The sequence below is a fragment of the Engystomops pustulosus genome, chromosome 2, assembly GCF_040894005.1.
Source record: "Engystomops pustulosus chromosome 2, aEngPut4.maternal, whole genome shotgun sequence".
In the NCBI taxonomy this organism is placed as follows: domain Eukaryota; kingdom Metazoa; phylum Chordata; class Amphibia; order Anura; family Leptodactylidae; genus Engystomops; species Engystomops pustulosus.
The window spans coordinates 105,234,923-105,257,344 of NC_092412.1; the positions used below are offsets into that span (position 1 = coordinate 105,234,923).

Below are 22,422 nucleotides of genomic sequence, written 5' to 3' on the forward strand. Positions count from 1 at the left end.
ATGTGCAGCGCTGCTCCCCCGATGTCCCCGCGGCTCGTCTTCAGGCTTCCAAGCCCGTCTTCTTTCTTCTGCAGGGCGCCGCCATTGATCTCCCCCGGCAGGCGCCTAGTATGACGCGCCGCTGCTGACATCATACCCAGCCCAGCTTGCCCCCAGCAGTTTACAGCCAGCCCAGCTTGCCCCCAGCAGTATACAGCCAGCCCAGACTGCCCCCAGTAGTATCCAGCCACCAGCCCCCAAGTAGTATCCAGCCACCTGCCCCCAGGTAGTATCCAGCCACCTGCCCCCAGGTAGTATCCAGCCACCTGCCCCCAGGTAGTATCCAGCCACCTGCCCCCAGGTAGTATCCAGCCACCTGCCCCCAGGTAGTATCCAGCCACCTGCCCCCAGGTAGTATCCAGCCACCTGCCCCCAGGTAGTATCCAGCCACCTGCCCCCAGGTAGTATCCAGCCACCTGCCCCCAGGTAGTATCCAGCCACCTGCCCCCAGGTAGTATCCAGCCACCTGCCCCCAGTAGTATACAGCCAAACCCAGCATTAAAAAAAAAACAAAAAAACTTATATACTCACCCTCCGGTGGCCCCGATGTGCAGCGCTGCTCCTCCGATGTCCCCGCGGCTCGTCTTCAGGCTTCCACGCCCGTCTTCTAGCCCGGCATACTAGGCGCCCAGCAGAAGACGGCACGACATCGGGGGAGCAGCACTGCGCATCGGGGCCACCGGAGGGTGAGTATATAAGTTTATTATTTTTTAAGTAATTTTTACTTATTTATTTGACTCGTGTATAAGCCGACATTTTTTGTGCTGAAAAACTCGGCTTATACACGAGTATATACGGTAATACTACTGGCAACGAATACTAAAATTTAACTCTCTAACACGCCACCAATCTATCCGTAACTCTGCTGCCTAACTAATCCATCTCTGTCCTAATTCTCCCACTGCCTCTCCTCTCTGCCAGTCTCTCCACTGGTGACCTATTGCACAGTAAATTCAGTTTGAAATATTAACAATGACTTACCAAGCCGTCCACAACTTATCCCCTCCATATATCTCGGAATCAATCAGACAATACCATCTTATACATAATCTCCGTTCCTTGCAGGACCTTCGAGCTTCACACTATTACCATTCGCATATTAGCTTTTTTTAACAATCCTATCCAGGACTTCTCCCATACTCTGGAACTCTCTACCAAAATGTGTCAGACCGTACCCCACCTTCCAAACCTTTAAATGTAACCTGAACACCCACCAGTTCAGGATCGCCTACAATACACAATAACGGTTCTGCTCTCTCACCTGGTGTCTCCATCTACCCTCCCGTAGATTGTAAGCCCTCTTGCACATGGTCCTCCCACTTGTTTCCTGATCACTGTTGTTTATGCATTTGTTTCTGTCTTTATGTAATGTATAAGAATCCCTTACTGATGGACTGAAAGACCATGGAGGTAATGGTGCTCTATAAATAAAAAATAATAATAAAGTAATAATAATAGTTCCAGGATATTACACTTTATGTAAATATCTGAATAATATTAGACCCCCATGGCCCTCATAAATACAATTCTGTAGGAGCCCCCTAAATTCTGGGATCAAAGTATTCTGCAATCCTGGATGATGCTGTAGTGGTGTAGTCACTTCCAGCTGTCCTCTTGCGGATAGTACAATGGGCATGACTCCAGTGCCCATAGTGTGTGAATGTTACATGTTTTTCAAAAAAGAGCTGCTCCAGAGTTTTTGTGACTACTGTTTTTTTAAGAAGAAGGGTTGTATCTCGAACTGGCAGTTATGTAAATATTTTAGCAGAGGCGCCAGTGGCAGGGTTCACCGCAAGGGCTCAGGTAAATGTATCCGTGTCACCTGTGCAAAGAAGTAAAGATGAAACTGCTCTTATACTGTTCTGCTATTCAAAACTGAAATCTAAGAACTTACAGAAGCATTAGAGATCACCCAAACCAAGGTCCAATATCATCCCAGGTATCACATTAAGAGGTTCTATAAAATAACAATTGCCAAAATGTTCCCATTTACTCTTCCATTTTACAACTGTGGTTAGAAGTCTCAGCATGTTCTGGGAAATACAGGAAAACTGTAGCCGGATGCCCAAGGATGTGGATAGAAGTTTCAGCTATAATTTCTGTACAAATAAATGGTGTATACAAGCCAGGACCCACAATCTCACTAACTGGCCTAAAAAAAGAAAGAGGCAGGATATTTAAGCTTGTTTTCTTGGAAGTGGTGGGAGTATGTGGAGATTGGCAGGTTTCACTCCAGTACAAGAAAAACATTGAGAAAATAGTCTCATTTCTTAAAGGGGTTGGCCATTTTATTTGTAACGCCATTTAGTTTTTTTGTAATGTGAGTAAGTGTGGAGGGCAGGACATTAGGTAATTTACCAATATACATGCATTAAAAGCTCTGCAAAGTAAAGCCTCCTGTCTTTTATTCACTTTCTGTATAGGTCTGGGAAATGTTTAAAGGGAACCTGTCACCAGTTTCACATATACAGCTAGTGGCAGGTTCCCATAGAGCCCTATTAACTAACACCCTTCTTTTAGCTAAACATTGTTTATCTCAGATACCCATAAATCCTCGTCTTGACTTGAACCAAATCTAGAGGGTGTTGAGGGGGCGTGGTCTCCTCGGGCTAAATCCTGCACCCTCTTCTCAGCATTCAGCAATAATGTCATGTGACATCATCTCAGGTCTTTTAGCCTCCTAACATCAGCAAACTGTCCCCCATATGTATGTATATGATCCCATGAAGTCACAGCATACCTCCATAGAGGAATGGGAAGTACATGCAGACATGCTGTGACTTTATATGATCAGATACATACATAGGGTACAGTTTGATAATGTTAGAAGGCTAAAGGACATGAGATGATGTCAGTCTGGTCACATGACATTATTGATAAACACTGAGAAGAAGTAGGATTCAGCCAGATGAGGCCATGCCCTCTCTAGATTTGGCATTATGCAAGGCAAGGTTATAAAGATAATTTATTGGGATCTGAAATAAACACCTTTTAGCTAAAAGAAGGGCTCTATTTATTAAAATGTAGTGACAGGTTCCCTTTAAAGGTAACCTGTCAGACACATGTACCCCCCCCCCCCCAAACCAAAGGTCCTACCTCATTTACTGTAGGGAGTTGCTCTGAATAAGGATACTGAAATGAGTCAGCAGCTGTGAATTATAAAATGAATCCCCTCCCCCATTCTGCATTGTAATCCTGTTAATTGAGTCAGCCGAGTGTTCGTGAGCTGATCGGAGTTGAGCTGACTAGCCCCTTCCTACTCTGTCCCCTTTAAAACATGCCCCCTGAAAATATCTCCCTCAAAGCTGCATCTCAGAAATAGGTATGAATGATATATGCAGGAGGCAGAAGTAAGAGGACAGAGGAGGAAGTGGGTGTTGCTGCCCGACTCAGTTCAAGTTCAGGAACACTCAGGTGAGTCAATTAACAGTATTACAATGCAAAGTAGAAGGTGGGGATGTATTTTATAATTCACAGGACACACCGACTCTGGAGGGTGGGGGGGGGGGGGGATAGGCTAGATGTGCTGGGCAGGTTTAGCACTGAAGTCAAGCTTTCCCCACCTAAGAATGTCCCCTGACTTCTGGGGAGATGGTTATTTATGTCCCTAGACATAAAGCCATCAATATCAGTTAGGGAGGGGAGAGTGTGACTTCATGGTTAAACTCTCCACCGCCAAGACTTTGTACTGACAATTTCCTTCTCATTTCTAAGTTGATTTTCTACCACTACACTGGGCCATTAAAGAAACGCAATAGCTTTTTAGGTAATTTTTAGTTCCAACCAACCAACATATTGAGGAGGACCTTTCACCACCTCACATTTTCTTCCTAGCCCCTAGGAGACATCAGTCCCAGTATCTGACCAGTATCTTCTAATATAAGTTCTGTCAGAGAGGAGGAGCTTGGGCTGGAGGAGGGGGAGTGTATTATGCTAATCTTCTCTCATACTGTCCAATCAGTGGCAGACAGTGCAATCTCAGCAGTATGCTCATCTAGATGCTATGTTCATTCATTGGGGCACATTTATCAATAGTAAGGCAAACTGCACTACATGTGTACCGTATTTTTTGGCCTATAAGGCGCACCGGAGTATAAGGCGCACCTCTAATAAATGCCTGCTAAGACATCTAGTTTCATATATAAGGCGCACTGGAGTATAAGGCGCAGGATCAAAAGCAGTACCCAAAAATGACCAGCAGGTGGCAGACCTGTGCACAGTTCAAGCCAGCTACACTTCCCGGGAAACTTGTCTTCAGCGTGTCAGAGAGCTCCGATCTCAGAGGTATGGCTGCTGGGGGTTAATACAGGGTGATGCAGCAGGGGTTAACCTGCCTCCCTATGCCCTTCTCCTTCCCTCCTCAGGCAGGGTGTTATTCCTGTGGGGTTCCCAGTGGCTCCTTCTCTTTCCCCTGTTACAGGGCTGTCAGGTATGGGGGATTTCTTACTGATGATGATGATGATTGCCTCGTGGTCTGCACTATCGCAGCTCCGGTCTCTCCGTGCTAGGGGAGGGCAGGATGGGCACAATGGTAGTTGTGGTGCCAGGGCACTTCAGGAGCCAGGGACCCTGTGTACAGTGTGGGAAGATGCAGGAAATTTCTGGGGATGGAGCTATTAAACACTGGTAAATGTACAGGACATCTTGTCTGTAGTACATTTCTGTATAAGTTCATATATAAGGCGCACTGGCCTATAAGGCGCACTGGCCTATAAAAAAAATACGGTAAACTACTGGCACATCGAGTATAATAAATATGCATTCGGCAGCTCAATTCAAAGTCCATTACAGTACTAAGCTATTCCAATGGTGGATACGGGACCCCGAGATTCAAATGACACATTCTGTAGATAGGGCATACATTTTTGATCCTGGAACAAACCATTTAAAGAATTCACATTGGTCATTTAATGACAAGCCCATAAGCAAGCAAACAAATGACTCAGTTTCCATATTTAGGTTTATCTACAATACCACATGAATGACTCCACCTACATTTATTTAGTAATAACTGTGTGATTAAGTCAGTAAAAGATAAAGTCCTGCCAAGTATTGTTATTCCTTACCCACCACTAGCTCAGTGAAAATGACTGAAAACCCAAGTAATCAGAGACAGACTGCTTGGCAGCAACTTGATAAGAATTGACAATAGGATGTAAGGAGGTGGATCTCTGGAAATAAGTCTTTTCAGCTGAATTGGCACTGTGCCACTCTTTAGCCTATATCACTCTGTACAAGTAAAGAACTCATATGTGTTTGGGTTCATGGTGCATTAGCGTGGGCTCCCTCAGATGCAGGGCATGAGAAAGCATGGTTGACCAGGAAGCAAGGCACTCTTAGAGGTCATCAACTTGACCTATATTGAGATTACATATCGAGTGCATGATAAACTTCATGTATCCTACATTTCAACCTCTGAATCGTTGCCCTTGCCAAGTCCTGCAAAGAATGTACAGGAGACTGTAGAGAGGCAGCAAGAAGATTATATGGCTTAAAAAAGAAAACGTTTCCACATTTATTTTTGAATGCGGCACAAATAAATTGTCCTGAGATTGATTACTATATGGTGAGAAGCATAGAATAATGGTCTTTGGTAAAACGCTAACAAGGCAGATTTATAAGCCACACAGGATCTGAGGACAGATGTGAATCAACTCCTGGGGGCGCTGTGATGACAGTCAGTACTGGATACAGCTGTTCACCGGTGACTCAATGACAACGCATGACTTCTCCAAGAATTTCTTCCATCATAGGGAAAAATGCTCATTTAACCATTATGCGATATAACCATGCGCTGGAAGGTAAAGTCCTGCCTAGACCTGTTATAGTAGCAATACTATGATATTTTCTCACTTCATTTTACACATAAATATGTTTCTATATTTTTCAGAACGTTTTAGTTCAAGATCATTCTAGCCCTTATAGCAATGTCTTCAATAATCAAATCTAAGGTTACATATTTACACCGGTTAAACTCTAAGTATGACGTTTACAGGACATGTTTACCCGCCCGGCTGCACACAGATTTGTTCGTTTACATCCACAACCAAGGACGGGTAATATTGGGAAACAAAGAAGCAACTTCATTTACATTGAAAGAAAATTTATATCCCTGTCTGTATTCAGTTCAGCAAACGGAACAGGCCCCAGATGTTTCCTCATGGTGTCTCCATTGTTCTCACATACAAATGGTTTTGTCTGCTCTCTTTCCAAGGACAAACACCTTCTACAAACAACAATACAAAATGATAACATCAGGAGAAGAACAGTAAACACATACATTAAATAAGGTAATATGACATGCCAGATGCCAAGAAGACAATGCTGGCCCCAACCTTGGTCTAAAGGTGACTATCCGTCTTCTCTCCATTTGTCCATAAAACATAGGGAGAGGGGAAGAAGCCACTGTAAAACGTCTGATACAGGCGGTCCCCTACTTAAGGACACCCGACTTACAGACAACCCATAGTTACAGACAGACCCCTCTGACCTCTGGTGAAGATTTCTGAATGCTTTACTATAGTCCCAGACTGCAATAATCAGTTGTAAGGTGTCTGTAATGAAACTTTATTGATAATCCTTGGTCCCATTACAGAAAAAAATGTTTAAACTCCAATTGTCACTGGGGCAAAAATTTTTTTTTACTGGATCTACAATTATAAAATATACAGTTTCGACTTACATACAAATTCAACTTAAGAACAAACCTCCAGACCCTATCTTGTACGTAACCCGGGGACTGCCTGTAGTGGCTTCCATCTCAGGGAAGAAAAGTAAAGCTATAAATACTAAGCTAGCCTTGTATTGGAGAGAAAAGTTGGCCAACCAATTACCTCATAATTATAGGACCTGCCATGTAATGGCAAACGTTGGATGAAAGAGGATTTGATATGTAAAATGTTCTATTTAGAAATCCCTCTCCCCATGTCTCAGTCACTTGAATGACAGCTAAGAAACAAAGAGAAGAGCTGGAGTTCCCCAACCTGGACATTATGCAATGGATAAATCTTCTGTTTCTAGCTCTGACTACTGTACAGTTTATGGTACTACGAAGCAGCAGGGTCAGCCGACTGGTGTGATCCATACTTATCACATACTGGTGACTTCTACTGTGAATTGTTCACCATCATTTTCAAAATGATGAATAATGTTCATTATATTTAAAAAAAAAAATCCATTTGACGATGGTGATAACAAGCTGGTGGTCTGCTCATGGCCAGAATTATGGCAATATATACAATATGGTGTATTTGGAGACGCATTTATTCCAACCAGGTCAAAAAATCCAAGTTGGTAAAAAAATATCTAGTTATACCCCCTACCTTCTAGGAATGAATACAACACAAAAGAATAGGTTCGCATAAAACTACTTATCAAACGTTTAAGCGAGCAACTAAAGGGTAATGAAACAAAAGTGATAAAAACTAGCAGGACAGAGCAGAGGAGTCACCTAGGAATCAATTATTAGTAATACATCCCATCAGTGGTTCTCCTGGACACTGTGTTCCCAATATGCAAGTTGTCACTAATTATAGTAGGCCTAGAGGAAAAGCCTTTATTAGGAACATGCCACACAATAACTGGGAAGAGGGGAAAACAGATGACACGAATGGCCTTCTCTCCAAAATAGATTTACCATTATAAGCTGCAAATTCACATTTGTAGCATATTTCTATGACAGAAACAATTATATACACGGGATAGAGCATATGTGACACTTGTATACTATTATACCTTAAAAGGAGCTTTATGGGATATTCTTAGAATATGAATTATATACTTATAACATGATGCTATAAATAAATACAAAAAATTTAGTCATTAATCACAAAACAGAGCACAAATAGTTTGCTTTTATTATTCCTAAAATGTTACGGTCTTTCTAAAGTAGGTGTGCCAGGACAAGATTATAGAGCAGCGGTTCTCAACCTGTGGGTCGCGACCCCGGAGGGGGCAGCCAGGGGGGGGCACTACAGCTGGGGGCAGGAGGGGTGAACTAGAACTTGGGGCAGAAGGGAGTGAGAACTAGGGGGCAGAATTATAGTAATTATATTATTGTGCATAAGGGTCAGTATTATAGTAGTTCTATCCTTGTGCATAAGGGTCAGTATTATAGTAGTTCTATTCTTGTACATAGGAGCAGTATTATAGTAGTTGTATTCTTGTACATAGGAGCAGTATTATAGTAGTTCTATTCTTGTACATAGGGGGCAGTATTATAGTAGTTCTATTCTTGTACATAGGAGCAGTATTATAGTAGTTCTATTCTTGTACATAGGGGGCAGTATTATAGTAGTTCTATTCCTGTACATAGGGGGCAGTATTATAGTAGTTATATTCCTGTACATAGGGGGCAGTATTATAGTAGTTATATTCCTGTACATAGGGGGCAGTATTATAGTAGTTATATTCCTGTACATAGGGGGCAGTATTATAGTAGTTATATTCCTGTACATAGGGGGCAGTATTATAGTAGTTATATTCCTGTACATAGGGGGCAGTATTATAGAAGTTATATTCTTGTACATAGGGGGCAGTATTATAGAAGTTATATTCTTGTACATAGGGGGCAGTATTATAGAAGTTATATTCTTGTACATAGGGGACAGTATTATAGAAGTTATATTCCTGTACATAGGGGGCAGTATTATAGAAGTTCTATTCTTGTACATAGGGGGCAGTATTATAGTAGTTCTATTCTTGTACATAGGGGGCAGTATTATAGTAGTTCTATTCTTGTACATAGGAGCAGTATTATAGTAGTTCTATTCTTGTACATAGGGGGCAGTATTATAGTAGTTATATTCTTGTATATAGGGGGCAGTATTATAGAAGTTATATTCCTGTACATAGGGGGCAGTATTATAGAAGTTATATTCTTGTACATAGGGGGCAGTATTATAGTAGTTCTATTCTTGTACATAGGGGACAGTATTATAGAAGTTCTATTCTTGTACATAGGGGGCAGTATTATAGTAGTTATATTCTTGTACATAGGAGCAGTATTATAGTAGTTCTATTCTTGTACATAGGAGCAGTATTATAGTAGTTCTATTCTTGTACATAGGAGAAGTATTATAGTAGTTCTATTCTTGTACATAGGAGCAGTATTATAGTAGTTCTATTCCTGTACATAGGGGGCAGTATTATAGTAGTTCTATTCCTGTACATAGGGGGCAGTATTATAGTAGTTATATTCCTGTACATAGGGGGCAGTATTATAGTAGTTATATTCTTGTACATAGGGGGCAGTATTATAGAAGTTATATTCTTGTACATAGGGGGCAGTATTATAGTAGTTCTATTCTTGTACATAGGGGGCAGTATTATAGTAGTTCTATTCTTGTACATAGGGGGCAGTATTATAGTAGTTCTATTCTTGTACATAGGAGCAGTATTATAGTAGTTCTATTCTTGTACATAGGGGGCAGTATTATAGTAGTTATATTCTTGTATATAGGGGGCAGTATTATAGAAGTTATATTCCTGTACATAGGGGGCAGTATTATAGAAGTTATATTCTTGTACATAGGGGGCAGTATTATAGTAGTTCTATTCTTGTACATAGGGGACAGTATTATAGAAGTTATATTCTTGTATATAGGGGGCAGTATTATAGAAGTTATATTCTTGTACATAGGGGGCAGTATTATAGTAGTTCTATTCTTGTACATAGGAGCAGTATTATAGTAGTTCTATTCTTGTACATAGGAGGCAGTATTATAGTAGTTATATTCTTGTACATAGGGGGCAGTATTATAGTAGTTATATTCTTGTACATAGGGAGCAGTATTATAGAAGTTATATTCTTGTACATAGGGCCAGTATTATAGTAGTTATATTCTTGTACATAGGGGGCAGTATTATAGTAGTTATATTCTTGTACATGGTTTTGGGTCACCGCAACATGAGGAACTGTATTGCGGGGTCACAGCTTTAGAAAGGTTGAGAACCACTGTTATAGAGCATTGAAAAACTACCTACCGCATCAATAAGGTTGTGTTCACATCTACATGGTCTCTTCTATATTTGAAAAGGTCACATGTTTCCCAAGGGTGGGGGGGAACTGCTCCTTTCCAGCCCCTCCCATTTGGCAACTGCCTAGTCACACAGCAGATGCTAATGAAAGGTACAATATAACATATCTTTTTTTTCTGTAAAACCTATTTTTAATACAAAAACACTTTGGCAGTGTATGTACTATGCTCTTTGGGGACTGGGGGAGTGCCAAAAATGGGTCTCCTGGTGACAAGTTCCCTTTAAGAAGGGGTGACACACGATTGTTAAATGATTTATAAATTTGTATATGATTGAAAAATATGATCAGGCCTTTCTTCTGGATTATTTCACGCAGAAAACAATCGTTTACCAAAAACAGACAAAAAGAGACATGTCCCTCTTTTTGACAAAACTGCAGGAATTTTTTTTTATAATTTATTTGGTACTTTAAGTACACCAGAAATGGCAGCTAACCTACATCGTGTGGTTCCATGAAATGCAGGGCATATGGAGCCCCTACAGAAATACTTTCTCCTAAACACTTACAGCCCCTCAAGTAAAGCTGGACATAGACTTCAACCATTACCCTGCACTATGGGACTAGTGGAATGTACATATTTGGGCTCATTTACTAAGGGTCAGCTGACTGCACTAACGTTGCTATTCCGACGATTACCGATTTACGCCACATTTAAAAGAGCATTGTGGCGCACGCAATCGGATTTTGGCGCAATCACGACGGCTTTCATGCAACACAAATGGGGGGGGGGGGGGGTGTTGGAAGATCCACCGGTTTTAGACTGAGCACGGGATTTAACACTTAAATTGTGTCGCAAGACAATGCACTTACATGCACCAGGAAAAAGAAAGTGAACTCTGGCGGACCTGAGCGGGGAAGCGACACATGCAAGATATCGGGCACACGATCTTAGTGTCCATGATCGTCAGGGAACGCACAGCGAGGATCGCGACAGGACCGGGTAAGTAAATGTGTCCCATCCTTGTTTTTCTACTCCAAAAATTAGGAGCCATAGACATAAGATTACGGATAGGATCTGCAACTAGGATCATAAATATGTTACTACTTTGTTGACTGCCTTAAAACAAACAGCAGTCTACCTATATCCTAAAGTGTGCTTACAGTGCGTAATCGAGGAAGAATTGAGCAGATTGTTCCCGTTTGGGTTCAGCTAAACGGGAAGCCATGGCTATGATTAGTCAGGGGTGCCCTTTTGGCAAATTTGGCAATACGTTAGCTCATCTCTACTCCCTATATGTACATCAGGTCTGCTGATTAATTTCTCCAATATTAATTCAGAAGTGGCTTTGTCTGAAAGCAGCCACCACAAGAAATGTTTAAAAATATTCCACAACTCACCGAACCTGCACAACTCACTGAAGTACCCCCAAAAATGAGCAACAGCTGAACTCTAATACTGAACATCCAATGCACGAGGATCAATGCAGCCTGGCTGCAGACACAGAAACTCACATAGAAATTGAAAGCAGATCTTCACACCGAAAACTCCTTATTTTATTTAATGCATGTTCAAAAAACAAACAAGTCGATATTGCCATATGGATGGCAATAACAACTTGTTTTTTTAACATGGGTTAAATAAAACAAGAAGTTTTTGGTGCTGGGATCTGCTGTCACAAGAATATTACAAAACGACCTAAACCATAAATAATACTTTGCACATGTTTTACATCCAGAGGGTAAATCTGCAGCATAAACGGATTTCTCAATAGGTTCACAGCTTTTTTGTTAAGAAAGCCTTCACATAAGCATTGTTATCATACTGACCCATCGTATTCTATGTCACATAAGGGCCAGTTGAGTGGTCAGTCACAGTCCATGCCATGTCCTGCTTTTTAGATGGATTACACGGTTGAGAATTATAGTTATAAGACCTAAAGAGTCCCATCTATCCCACAAAACAGCAGCAATGAAATGTGAAATCATCATTACATGGAGATTTTCTTCTGCCGGGTAGTGGGGACTCCTTGCATCCTATATCACTACGGTACAAGGTGAAATCCTCAGCACAATGGTCAGCCGTAAAAGCTTACGGTTCGGTTTTCACAGATATGATGCCAGCCTTAAAACTAGGGCTCTTTCAGAGAGCTATTTACATCCATCCGTGTGATCAGTATGATGGCATAGCGACCCATTATTTTCTATGGGCATAGTTAGAAAATCTCAGCTGGCAAGACAACAGACAACACATGATGTCCTCCGTTTTATTCCTCCTCATCATCATGCTGGAGAAGAAAGGTTTTTTGCCCTCTAATCTACAGCTATATTTTTCAGATGTGAAAAAAGGATTTTGTACAGATGTGAAAAAAAAAAAAAGAAAGAAAAGAGAGATTACTCTGAAGCAGCCTAATTGAAAGAGAAATTCATCATTTTGGACTTCTTATCCTCTGCTAAGCATGGATGTATACAGAAAGTTATCACCTCTATGACAGGCTCAATACTGTGCTCTCCTTCTGCTGGGAATCCGCCGCTGTATAGAGGATACAATGGGACTTCATTCATGAAGAACACATACAGCCAGACAATGAGTGTGACAATGTGACAAATGCCACACAATGTTAACTAATGGAAAGCTACCGCAATTTAAAGGGGTTGTCCATCTTTCCAACAAATGTCATAAATACTAACCTAATGTATAGCGACATGAAGAATAGTAAAGATCTTCAGGGATTGCAGTACCTCAGCCTGCAGAGCGAAGCCCCACAATTCCCAAGAAGGGGGTAGCTGCATCCCCTAATGCAGTGATGGCGAACCTTTTAGAGACCGAGTGCCCAAACTACAACAAAGACCCCCTTATTTATCGCAAAGTGCCAACACAGAAATTTAATTTGTGATTTATACTCCCTTTCTGTCACAGTTTTCATTGATTCCAGCACCCTGAGGACACCAAAAAAGCAGAAAATGGTCCCAGGTAGAGCTGTCACTTTAAAATAGCTCTGTGCACAGCAAGTCCTGGGCTGTCTGGGACTGCAGGAGATACCTGGAGTCATCTCTGGTAATGGCCTGAGTGCCCACAGAAAGAGCTCCGAGTGCCACCTCTGGCACCAGTGCCATAGGTTAGCCATCACTGCCCTAATGTGTAGGTACAGCAGATCTTAGGGGGAGAGCGTACTATGCAGGTCCAGCTGGCACAATCCAGGGTAGCTATGTGTGCCCTATATCTACAGATGTGCTGAACACTTTTGGACAATGCACTGTATATTATGAACAAAAAATGAACATTTCTTTCTCTAACAAGAATTACAAGAGTGCATTGGGGCCAGACTGGCTAAAGAAAGTCTTAAAGCACTTAGTTTCTTACAGCGTTATATTACAGGTATCTCTAAATCATGAAGAATTGGACAAGCAGAACAATGGAAGGAACCTTCACATACTAGAAGTTGTAGGGGTCCATCATATGATGAAGAGGATACTATGACAAGACACTGAAGTGTGAACAGAGACAGAACCCTCTATAACTCTGTATAAGCAGGTGGATAGGGCTGATGTGGGGTCACCACTCCCCCCATTGGGTATGTTAGTGTCTCTTACCTAGATGTGCCATAGGGACGGTGCCATTGCCATTCTTGGCCTCATTGTAGATGACAACAGCTGATGCCTTCCTGCGGGCAGCGTTCACCACTTTGTCTTTGAATGTGCAGCCTCCTCTGGCCACCAGCGCTATCCAGGGCTCGCCCTCCTCCATGGCCCTGGCACTCATGCCTGGCACGGCGTAGTGGACGTCAGGGTGACAGCCCTCCAGCTGCCCCGGGTCCCGGGGGAAGCCCACCAAGCCTTGGACGCTCTCCTTGGGGGAGCTGTCTCCGTAGCGGCCGCTCTCGGTGGTACCCAGGACGGTGCTGTTGGTCAGGGGCTCCGTGTACTCTGTGCGGACCAGGGCGGTGAACCATTCCAGGGAGCGGCTGGAGGAGCCCGGGCACAGGGCACACAGCAGGCACAGCGCACACAGCCAGCTCAGCATCATGTCCTATGCCCTGGGCATTGACCCTGTGTACTGCAGTCAGTGCGGCCGGGCTGGCATGGGCAGCACAGGGCACATGTATGGCTGTAGGCTCCGGGTGACAGTGTTGTGATGGCACAGGTACAAGTCTCCCGTCCTCCTCCTGCTTCCCCTCACCCCGGTGACTCCTCCCCTTCCTCTTCCCTGGTGCACAGGCTGCCTCCATACTCCGCCACTGCTTCTCCCAGCGGCTCCATGTTACAGCCAGGTGTCCTTGTGCTACGTACAGTGCCGGCTGTGGACATTACCTCAGGAGAAAGGCGGCAGCTTCCCTTTCTATACTGGGCGTCCAACACAGAAAGGAGAATCTCATGTCGGAACATAACGGCAGCTATTGCTGTCACACTTTGTTGGGGAATGTCCTTACATAACCCAGATTTGGCTTTCAATATATAAAGTAACCTACACAATTGGTGGTCATTGCCATTTTTACTTTATCAGAAACAAATTATAAAATAAATAGTCTATAAATATGGACGTAAAGATTTGTCTACAATAGCGCCGCCCTTTGCTAAACCACGCCCATTACCCTCCCCTTGCCCCACCCCCAAACATAGTATGATCTGTTCCTGCATAGTATAATTTTTGTTGCTGACCCCCCCTATGGACCCATGGTGCAACTCAGGAACATATAATGCCCTCACCCTTTACTTTTGTTGCCCAGCTTTTTGTGGCCACCTGTTCTCCATCCCCCTCATATTGTGGCCCCGTCCTCTCTCATAATTTGGCCCCCTCCTCTCATATTCTTATCCCCTCTTCTCTCTCATATTGTGGCCCTTACCTCTCAAAATGTGAAGCCCTCCTCTCAAACTGTGGCCCCTCCTCTCATAATGTGGCCCCTTGTCCTCTCTAATACTGTGGCCCCCTCCTCTCATAATGGGACTCACTGACCTCTCATACTGTGGCCCCCTCCTCTCAAATGTGCCCCCCTGTCCTTTCTCATACTGTGGCCCCCTGAGTATTAAACAAATAAAAACAATGTTACTTAACTTTTCCTTACCCTTGTTCCCCAGAAGTCCTGCTTCCTCTTCTCCCGGACTATGGGTGCTCGGATGAGGGGGCAAGCCAGACAGGGGAGAAGCTGCCTCCACACATCTCTGCTGTACAACAGAGTGAGACCTGTGAAGGCAGCAGGAAAAGATGCAGCTTTTTGCATCTGGTCCCGAAGCCTCTCTAGTTTGTTGGGGCTGGGACCAGGAGGCGAGACAACCCACAACACACAGGGACATTTTCCTAGCCACTCAGGATGGCTGAACAGTGCTGAAAAACTGGGACGGTCTTGCCGATTCTGGGACGGTTGGAAGCTATGGACCTGTTGAGACATTTTATGTTGTTGTATATAAAGTCATCATTTCTATGAAAATGCTACATAAGATATTAAAACAGAAGAGTGACTTAATGTGAAGACAACCTGATGCCAATTTTTACACTGCTACAATACAGGCACATTTACTGTAACTAATACATTAATACAAATCCAACTCTCATGCTACCTAAAAGAAAACCTATATCATTTGCTCTGTGGGTTTTGGATGCAAGGCTAAGGTTGAACCAGATATTTTCAGCAGTTTTTTTATACCATGGCTAGAAACGCTGCAGACATTCAGGCTTCTGTGTCCTCGACCTAAGTGTTTGTGGTTTAAACAAGGAGAAAAATTATGATAGTTCACTTTCACACACTAATTTACTATTATGGCCCCTCAACAATATTGAAAAAGGTAAAAAAAAATAGGGTTGTTCTGACAGATTTAGACACCATGGGGCAGATTTACTTACCTGTCCCTGCGCGATCCCTGAGGTGCGTTCCCTGACTCCAATGCACAGCTGCCACGATTCACTACGAGCGTGCGCCTGATATCCTGCATCTGTCGCTTCCCTGATGAGGTCCCCCGGAGTTCACCTTCTTCATCTCGGTGCATGTAAGTGCTTGATCTTGTGACACAAATTCAAAGTTAAATCCCGCGGTTTGTCCGAATCTGTCAGATCGTCCGACGGTAATTTCAGTTGCCGATGCGCCAAAAAACAATCCCCAGCGCGATCCTTGAATAGTCGTAAAACCCGACGAAAATTTGGCCACGGGACCCTTAGTAAATAACCCCCCAAGTGCTACTTATACCAAAAAACTGTTGCAGTGGAGTCAATCATATATAATTATATTTGACATATTTTACTATAATGCATTTAGCATTAAGATGGACATATGTAATGTGAATCTGTTGGCGCCTGCTTCATATACTCATAAGTATTTTCCCTCTACTACTATTATATTAGTGATGGATTATATTGTTGTTTCATTCTTATTATATGGAGCTATTGTGAAAAATAGAAAATCCCAAAGCAAGATTGCTAAAGAACTGTTAAAAAAAGTTTATGCACTCAGAAGATTAGAAGCCACAAAATATTGCATATCCAATTTGTCAAAAGGTTTTGACTTTTGACATAAGATTTTTGCAACATCCTGTGGGACAAGCCTTGCCACATATCACAGATGATGAAATGCAGAAGTGTAAATGTTTTGTTCACAGTATACAGTTCTTTGTTAGTGCAACTCCGAACACCAGTGGTGAAGTTATTTACTAGCCAGAATAGTTCAATCACATTTCATTCCCCTAGTGACGTCAACTATAAAGATCATTTTAACCCTTACTTTACAATTTTACTCAGTTTTATTGCTGTTTTAGCTCCTATTACTCTCTAGGCTGCTCAATGCAAAATCCCAGGGTGTGGATGGAGACTCTCTTAGCAGACACATTATAATCCATCTAGTTTTGTGGGGTGACAATGTGGTTACATTATCAGGGTACAGGTGTAAATACAATTTCATCTGGTTTCTGACATTGTACTAACACATACACTCACCGGCCACTTTATTAGGTACACCATGCTAGTAACGGGTTGGACCCCCTTTTGCCTTCAGAACTGCCTCAATTCTTCGTGGCATAGATTCAACAAGGTGCTGGAAGCATTCCTCAGAGATTTTGGTCCATATTGACATGATGGCATCACACAGTTGCCGCAGATTTGTCGGCTGCACATCCCTGATGCGAATCTCCCGTTCCACCACATCCCAAAGATGCTCTATTGGATTGAGATCTGGTGACTGTGGAGGCCATTTGAGTACAGTGAACTCATTGTCATGTTCAAGAAACCAGTCTGAGATGATTCCAGCTTTATGACATGGCGCATTATCCTGCTGAAAGTAACCATCAGATGTTGGGTACATTGTGGTCATAAAGGGATGGACATGGTCAGCAACAATACTCAGGTAGGCTATGGCGTTGCAACGATGCTCAATTGGTACCAAGGGGCCTAAAGAGTGCCAAGAAAATATTCCCCACACCATGACCACCACCACCAGCCTGAACCGTTGATACAAGGCAGGATGGGTCCATGCTTTCATGTTGTTGACGCCAAATTCTGACCCTACCATCCGAATGTCGCAGCAGAAATCGAGACTCATCAGACCAGGCAACGTTTTTCCAATCTTCTACTGTCCAAATTAGATGAGCTTATGCAAATTGTAGCCTCAGTTTCCTGTTCTTAGCTGAAAGGAGTGGCTCCCGGTGTGGTCTTCTGCTGCTGTAGCCCATCTGCCTCAAAGTTCGACGTACTGTGCGTTCAGAGATGCTCTTCTTCCTACCTTGGTTGTAACGGGTGGCGATTTGCGTCACTGTTGTCTTTCTATCAGCTCGAACCAGTCTGCCCATTCTCCTCTGACCTCTGGCATCAACAAGGCATTTCCGCCCACAGAACTGCCGCTCACTGGATGTTTTTTCTTTTTCGAACCATTCTCTGTAAACCCTAGAGATGGTTGTGCATGAAAATCCCAGTAGATCAGCAGTTTCTGAAATACTCAGACCAGTGTAGTCTATGGCAGCCCACCACATACATGGATCTGAAACACGAAAAAGGTAAAATAAAGGGTTCATTAAAAAAAAACATATTAAACTCGCCTTCTCCTGGGTCCAGTGCTGCTCTCTTCTTCATTTTTCACTCTCCACCATCAAAAATCCATAACTTTTTGATTTTTCCATGTACAGAGCTGTGCAAGGGCTTATTTTCTGCGTGACGTTATTTATTATTCCATGCCGTGTACTGGGAATTTCAAATGTGGTGAAATTGGCTAAAAAGCACATTTGCGTCACTTTCTTGTGAGCTCAGTTTTTACGACTTTCAGTGTGCACTCCAAATAATATGTCTACTTTCTTCTTTGGCTCAATACTACTTCACGGAACACTAAATTTATATAGGTTTTAGTGTGTTTTTATATATTTAAAAAAAAATGTTTTACCATCTTCTGATGCTAATAACTTTTTCATACTTTGGTGTCATTTTTTTGAGAAATGAGCTGATGTTTTAATTTCTAACATTTTGAGGATTGTGCAACTTTTGATCACTTTTTATTACATTTTATATGTGATGTAAAATGGTGTAAAAGGAGCGTTCATTTGGGCGCTATTTTCCGTTATGGGGTACACAGCCGGGAATAACCGTTTTTTATATTTTGATAGATTGGGCGTTTTGAGACACGGCCATACCTAACATGTTTGTTATTTTTAATGTTTATTACATTTTAATCAGTTTTAGGGTGATTTGAATTTTTAGTTCTTTTTTACTTCTTATTATTTTTTTCACTGCATTATGATTGGTCAACTTGAAGAATTGACTGTTCATTTTTTCTCTAAGGCAAGAGGTATCAATAATCATATTGTTCCTGCTGCCATGTTATGTCTGATTTATGTATGTTATTCTGACACAATCAGGGAGGGCAGCACTGTTTCTGTATAGCTACTACACTGATACATTTCTTGTAATGTTTTTTTAAATCCCCACAAATTGTTTATTCATTATACCTTCTATTTGTTGGGAAAAAAATAATATGGTTTCTGTTTAATTCCCCTCTCAGTCTTGTCCACATACATTTGTCACGATTCTGCACTGATCCTGGATTCTATCTCCCTCTAGTGGCAAGTATGCGGGTTGCCTGATGTCATGATTCTGCATTCTGACTATAATAATAATAATATAATAATCTTTATTTATATAACGCCATCAAATTCCGTAGGGCTTTACAAATCATAGGGGACATATACAACTATATAACATTACAAAGAACAAACAGTCATATGGAACAATAGGAGTGATGGCCCTGCTCACAAGAGCTTACAGACTATGAGGATGAGGGGGTGACACAAGAGGTTGTATAATGGTCCAGCCATTCTTTATAAGGGAACAATATAAAATAATTTAATAAATAATTTACTAAACAACGATGTTGCTGCTTGAACCAGCCATCAGCCGCCATCTTATTTGCAGGGTCCTGGGTGAAAAAGACTGCAGAGAAGCCTGGAGCTTGGTATATATCAGCTGTTTGCCAGATAACAGATGGGAGATAGGACATAGGATGGATTAGTAAAGGGAGAGTTGACATTTCAAGCAGTTAGCGAGTGTGATAGGCTTGCCTTAAGAGATGGGTTTTAAGAGCACCTTTGAAGCTTTGGAGGGTGGGTATTAGTCTCAGAGTCTGGGGAAGGGCATTCCAGAGAATTGGTGCAACTCGGGAGAAGTCCTGGATACGTGCATGGGAGGTTCGAATTAAGGTAGAGATTAATCTATTGTCACTGGCAGATCGAAGAGCACGGGAAGGGCGATAGACTGAGATGAGAGAAGAGAGATAGGGAGGTGCAGCATTATTCAGAGCTTTGTGTATTAGGGTTAATATTTTAAAGTGAATACGGAAGGAGACAGGCAGCCAGTGCAGTGATTGGCACAAACTGGAGGCATCCGTGTAGCGTTTGGCCTGAAAGACGAGCCTGGCTGCTGCATTAAGAATAGATTGAAGAGGAGAGAGTTTAGAGAGAGGAAGACCGATTAGTAGGGAGTTACCGTGGTCTAGTCGAGAGTGAATAAGTGCAACAATTAGCATTTTAGAAGTTTCAAATGTCAGAAACGGACGGATTCTGGAGATGTTTCTGAGATGCATACGGCAAGAGCGAGCAAGAGATTGAATATATGGTAAAAAGGAGAGGTCAGAGTCCAGCACAACCCCAAGACAGCGGGCCTGCTGCCTCGGTGCTATAGTGATCCCACAGACCGAGATGGAGAGGTCAGGTTTGGGTTGGTTAGTAGATGGTGGAAAGACAAGAAGTTCAGTCTTAGAAAGATTAAGTTTCAAGAAGAGAGAGGACATGATGTTAGAGACAGCAGAGAGACATTCACTAGTGTTCTGGATTAAGGCAGGGGTGATGTTATGTGCAGAAGTATATAGTTGGGTGTCATCAGCATAGAGATGATACTGGAAACCAAATCTGCTGATGGTTTGTCCAATGGGGGCAGTATAGAGAGAGAAGAGGACCTAGGACTGAGCCCTGAGGAACCCCGACACTGAGAGGAAGATGAGGAGAGAAAGATCCAGAAAAGGAGACACTGAAAGTGCGGTCAGAGAGATAGGAAGAAAACCAAGAGAGTGCAGTGTCCTTTAGGCCAATGGAGTGAAGGAGGAGCTGGTGGTCCACAGTATCGAACGATCCAGGAGAATGAGGAGAGAATAGTCACCTTTGGATTTTGCAGTGAGGAGATCATTGGAGACTTTAGAAAGAGCAGTTTCAGTAGAATACATAGAGCGGAAACCAGATTGTAGGGGGTCAAGGACGCATATGCAGATTACTGGCTGAACCCCCTCTAGTGGCTGGTTCTCAGCACTGCAGCCCTATCCTGCAACTTTCTCACGTGATCTATTCTGTGGAAAGAGCTATAAATGTGTTTCCTGAACCATGTGTCTTTGCTTGAGTATCAGGTCTCTAGGGCTCCAGCCCTCTGCCTGCTCTGTTTGCTCTGTGCACTCGTGTGTTCCAGAACCTGTATTTGTGACCTGTTCCTGCCTCCGAGTCCTGCTCCGCCATTTGACCATCCTTGTCTTTGTTCGAGTCACCACCGATCAAGCTTTCACCAACTGCCGCTACCATACTGGTTAAGCGTCCTGCAAGTCCCTGGCAGCAAAACACATACAGCTTTGCGGCTGGCTCTGGTGAAGTGCAGGCTCCACACGCTGGCACTTATAAGTGCTTAGGGAAGTTGTCGAAACAGCATTTCATCCAAACCGCAAGATTAGTGGCTGCCAGGACATTGTACTCAAGGAAACTATGGGGTCCACTAGTGCGCCAACTGCTGCTGAACTCCTGCAGCAAGTAATGGAACGGGTAGATAAGCCGGAGTTCAGGGCCGCCGATAGGGCAGTACAACTGGTACTGCCCTATGGGGCCCGGACTCTAAGACACTAGGGGGGCCCGGACTCTAAGACACCCTCCTCTAACACCCGCGATCGGAGATTTCTCCGATCGCGGGTGTTAACCCCTAACACGCCGCGGTCGCGCTGACCGCGGCGTGCTAGGGGCATTTAACAGGATTCGGACCCCCCCGCGGCGCTTACCGGGGGGGTCCCGCTGCTCTGATCGCAGCCCCGGGACTGCCGGTGCCCGGGGCTGCGCGATCTTCTTCCGGGTGCCGGGTCCGTGCCTCCTGGCAGGACCCGGCTGTGACACACTGAGCATGCGCAGCATGCTCAGTGTTTCACATAATACAGTGTAATACATCTGTATTACACTGTATTAGGTGAAGAATAGCTTGAACAAGTGATCAGTGGATCACTTGTTCAAGCTAACCTGTAAAAGTAAAGAAAAAAAAGTTAAAAACACTGAATAAACACAATTTTTAATAAAAATAATTAATTAAATAGAGTTAAAGTCCCCTAAACACAAACATTCCCTATACACATCTAATAAAGTAAAAATACCTGAAAATCACCAAAACCCCCCACATATTTGGTATCACCGCGTCCGTAACAATCTGTACAATAAGTCAGAAACATTATTGGACCCGTACGGTGAACGCCGTAAAAACAAAACCCGAAAAACTCGCCAAAAATATAAATTTTCATAAAATCCCTTTACAAAAATGTTCTAAAAAGTGATCAAAAAAAGTTATGTGCCCCAAAATGGTACCAATTGAAAGAACAACTCAACACGTAAAAAATAAGCCCTAAACTAGCTCTGTCAACCAAAAAATATTAAGGTTAAGTTCCCGAAAAGATGGCGATGCAGAAACAAATAAGATTTCCTCTGTATTAGTTTTTCTCCAGTAAAATTGTAAAAATAAATGAAAAACTATATAAATGAGGTATCACCGTAATCGTAGTGATCTATAGAATGAAAATATTATAGTATTTTTAGTGTATGGTGTACGACCCCCAAAATATACAAAAAAAAGAAACCCCAAATTGACAATTTTCTTTTCCTCCATACATTAAAGAGTTAATAAAATCTCATCGAAAAGCTATAGACCCACT

The 22,422-nt window shown here is 42.7% G+C and overlaps 2 protein-coding genes across 3 annotated transcripts in view; one reads left to right on the forward strand and one right to left on the reverse strand.

Moving 5' to 3' along the window:
- RNF149 (ring finger protein 149) overlaps window positions 1-14,222 on the reverse strand; it is a 34,663-nt gene extending 20,441 nt beyond the window's left edge. Inside the window, exon 1 of the mRNA XM_072135865.1 lies at window positions 13,610-14,222. Within this exon, the coding sequence (XP_071991966.1) occupies window positions 13,610-14,042 (433 nt within the window). The 5' untranslated portion in view covers window positions 14,043-14,222. The remainder of the gene's footprint in view (window positions 1-13,609) is intronic.
- The window catches only part of RPL31 (ribosomal protein L31), a 435,376-nt gene that overhangs the window by 289,361 nt on the left and 123,593 nt on the right, over window positions 1-22,422 (forward strand). The window lies entirely within an intron of this gene.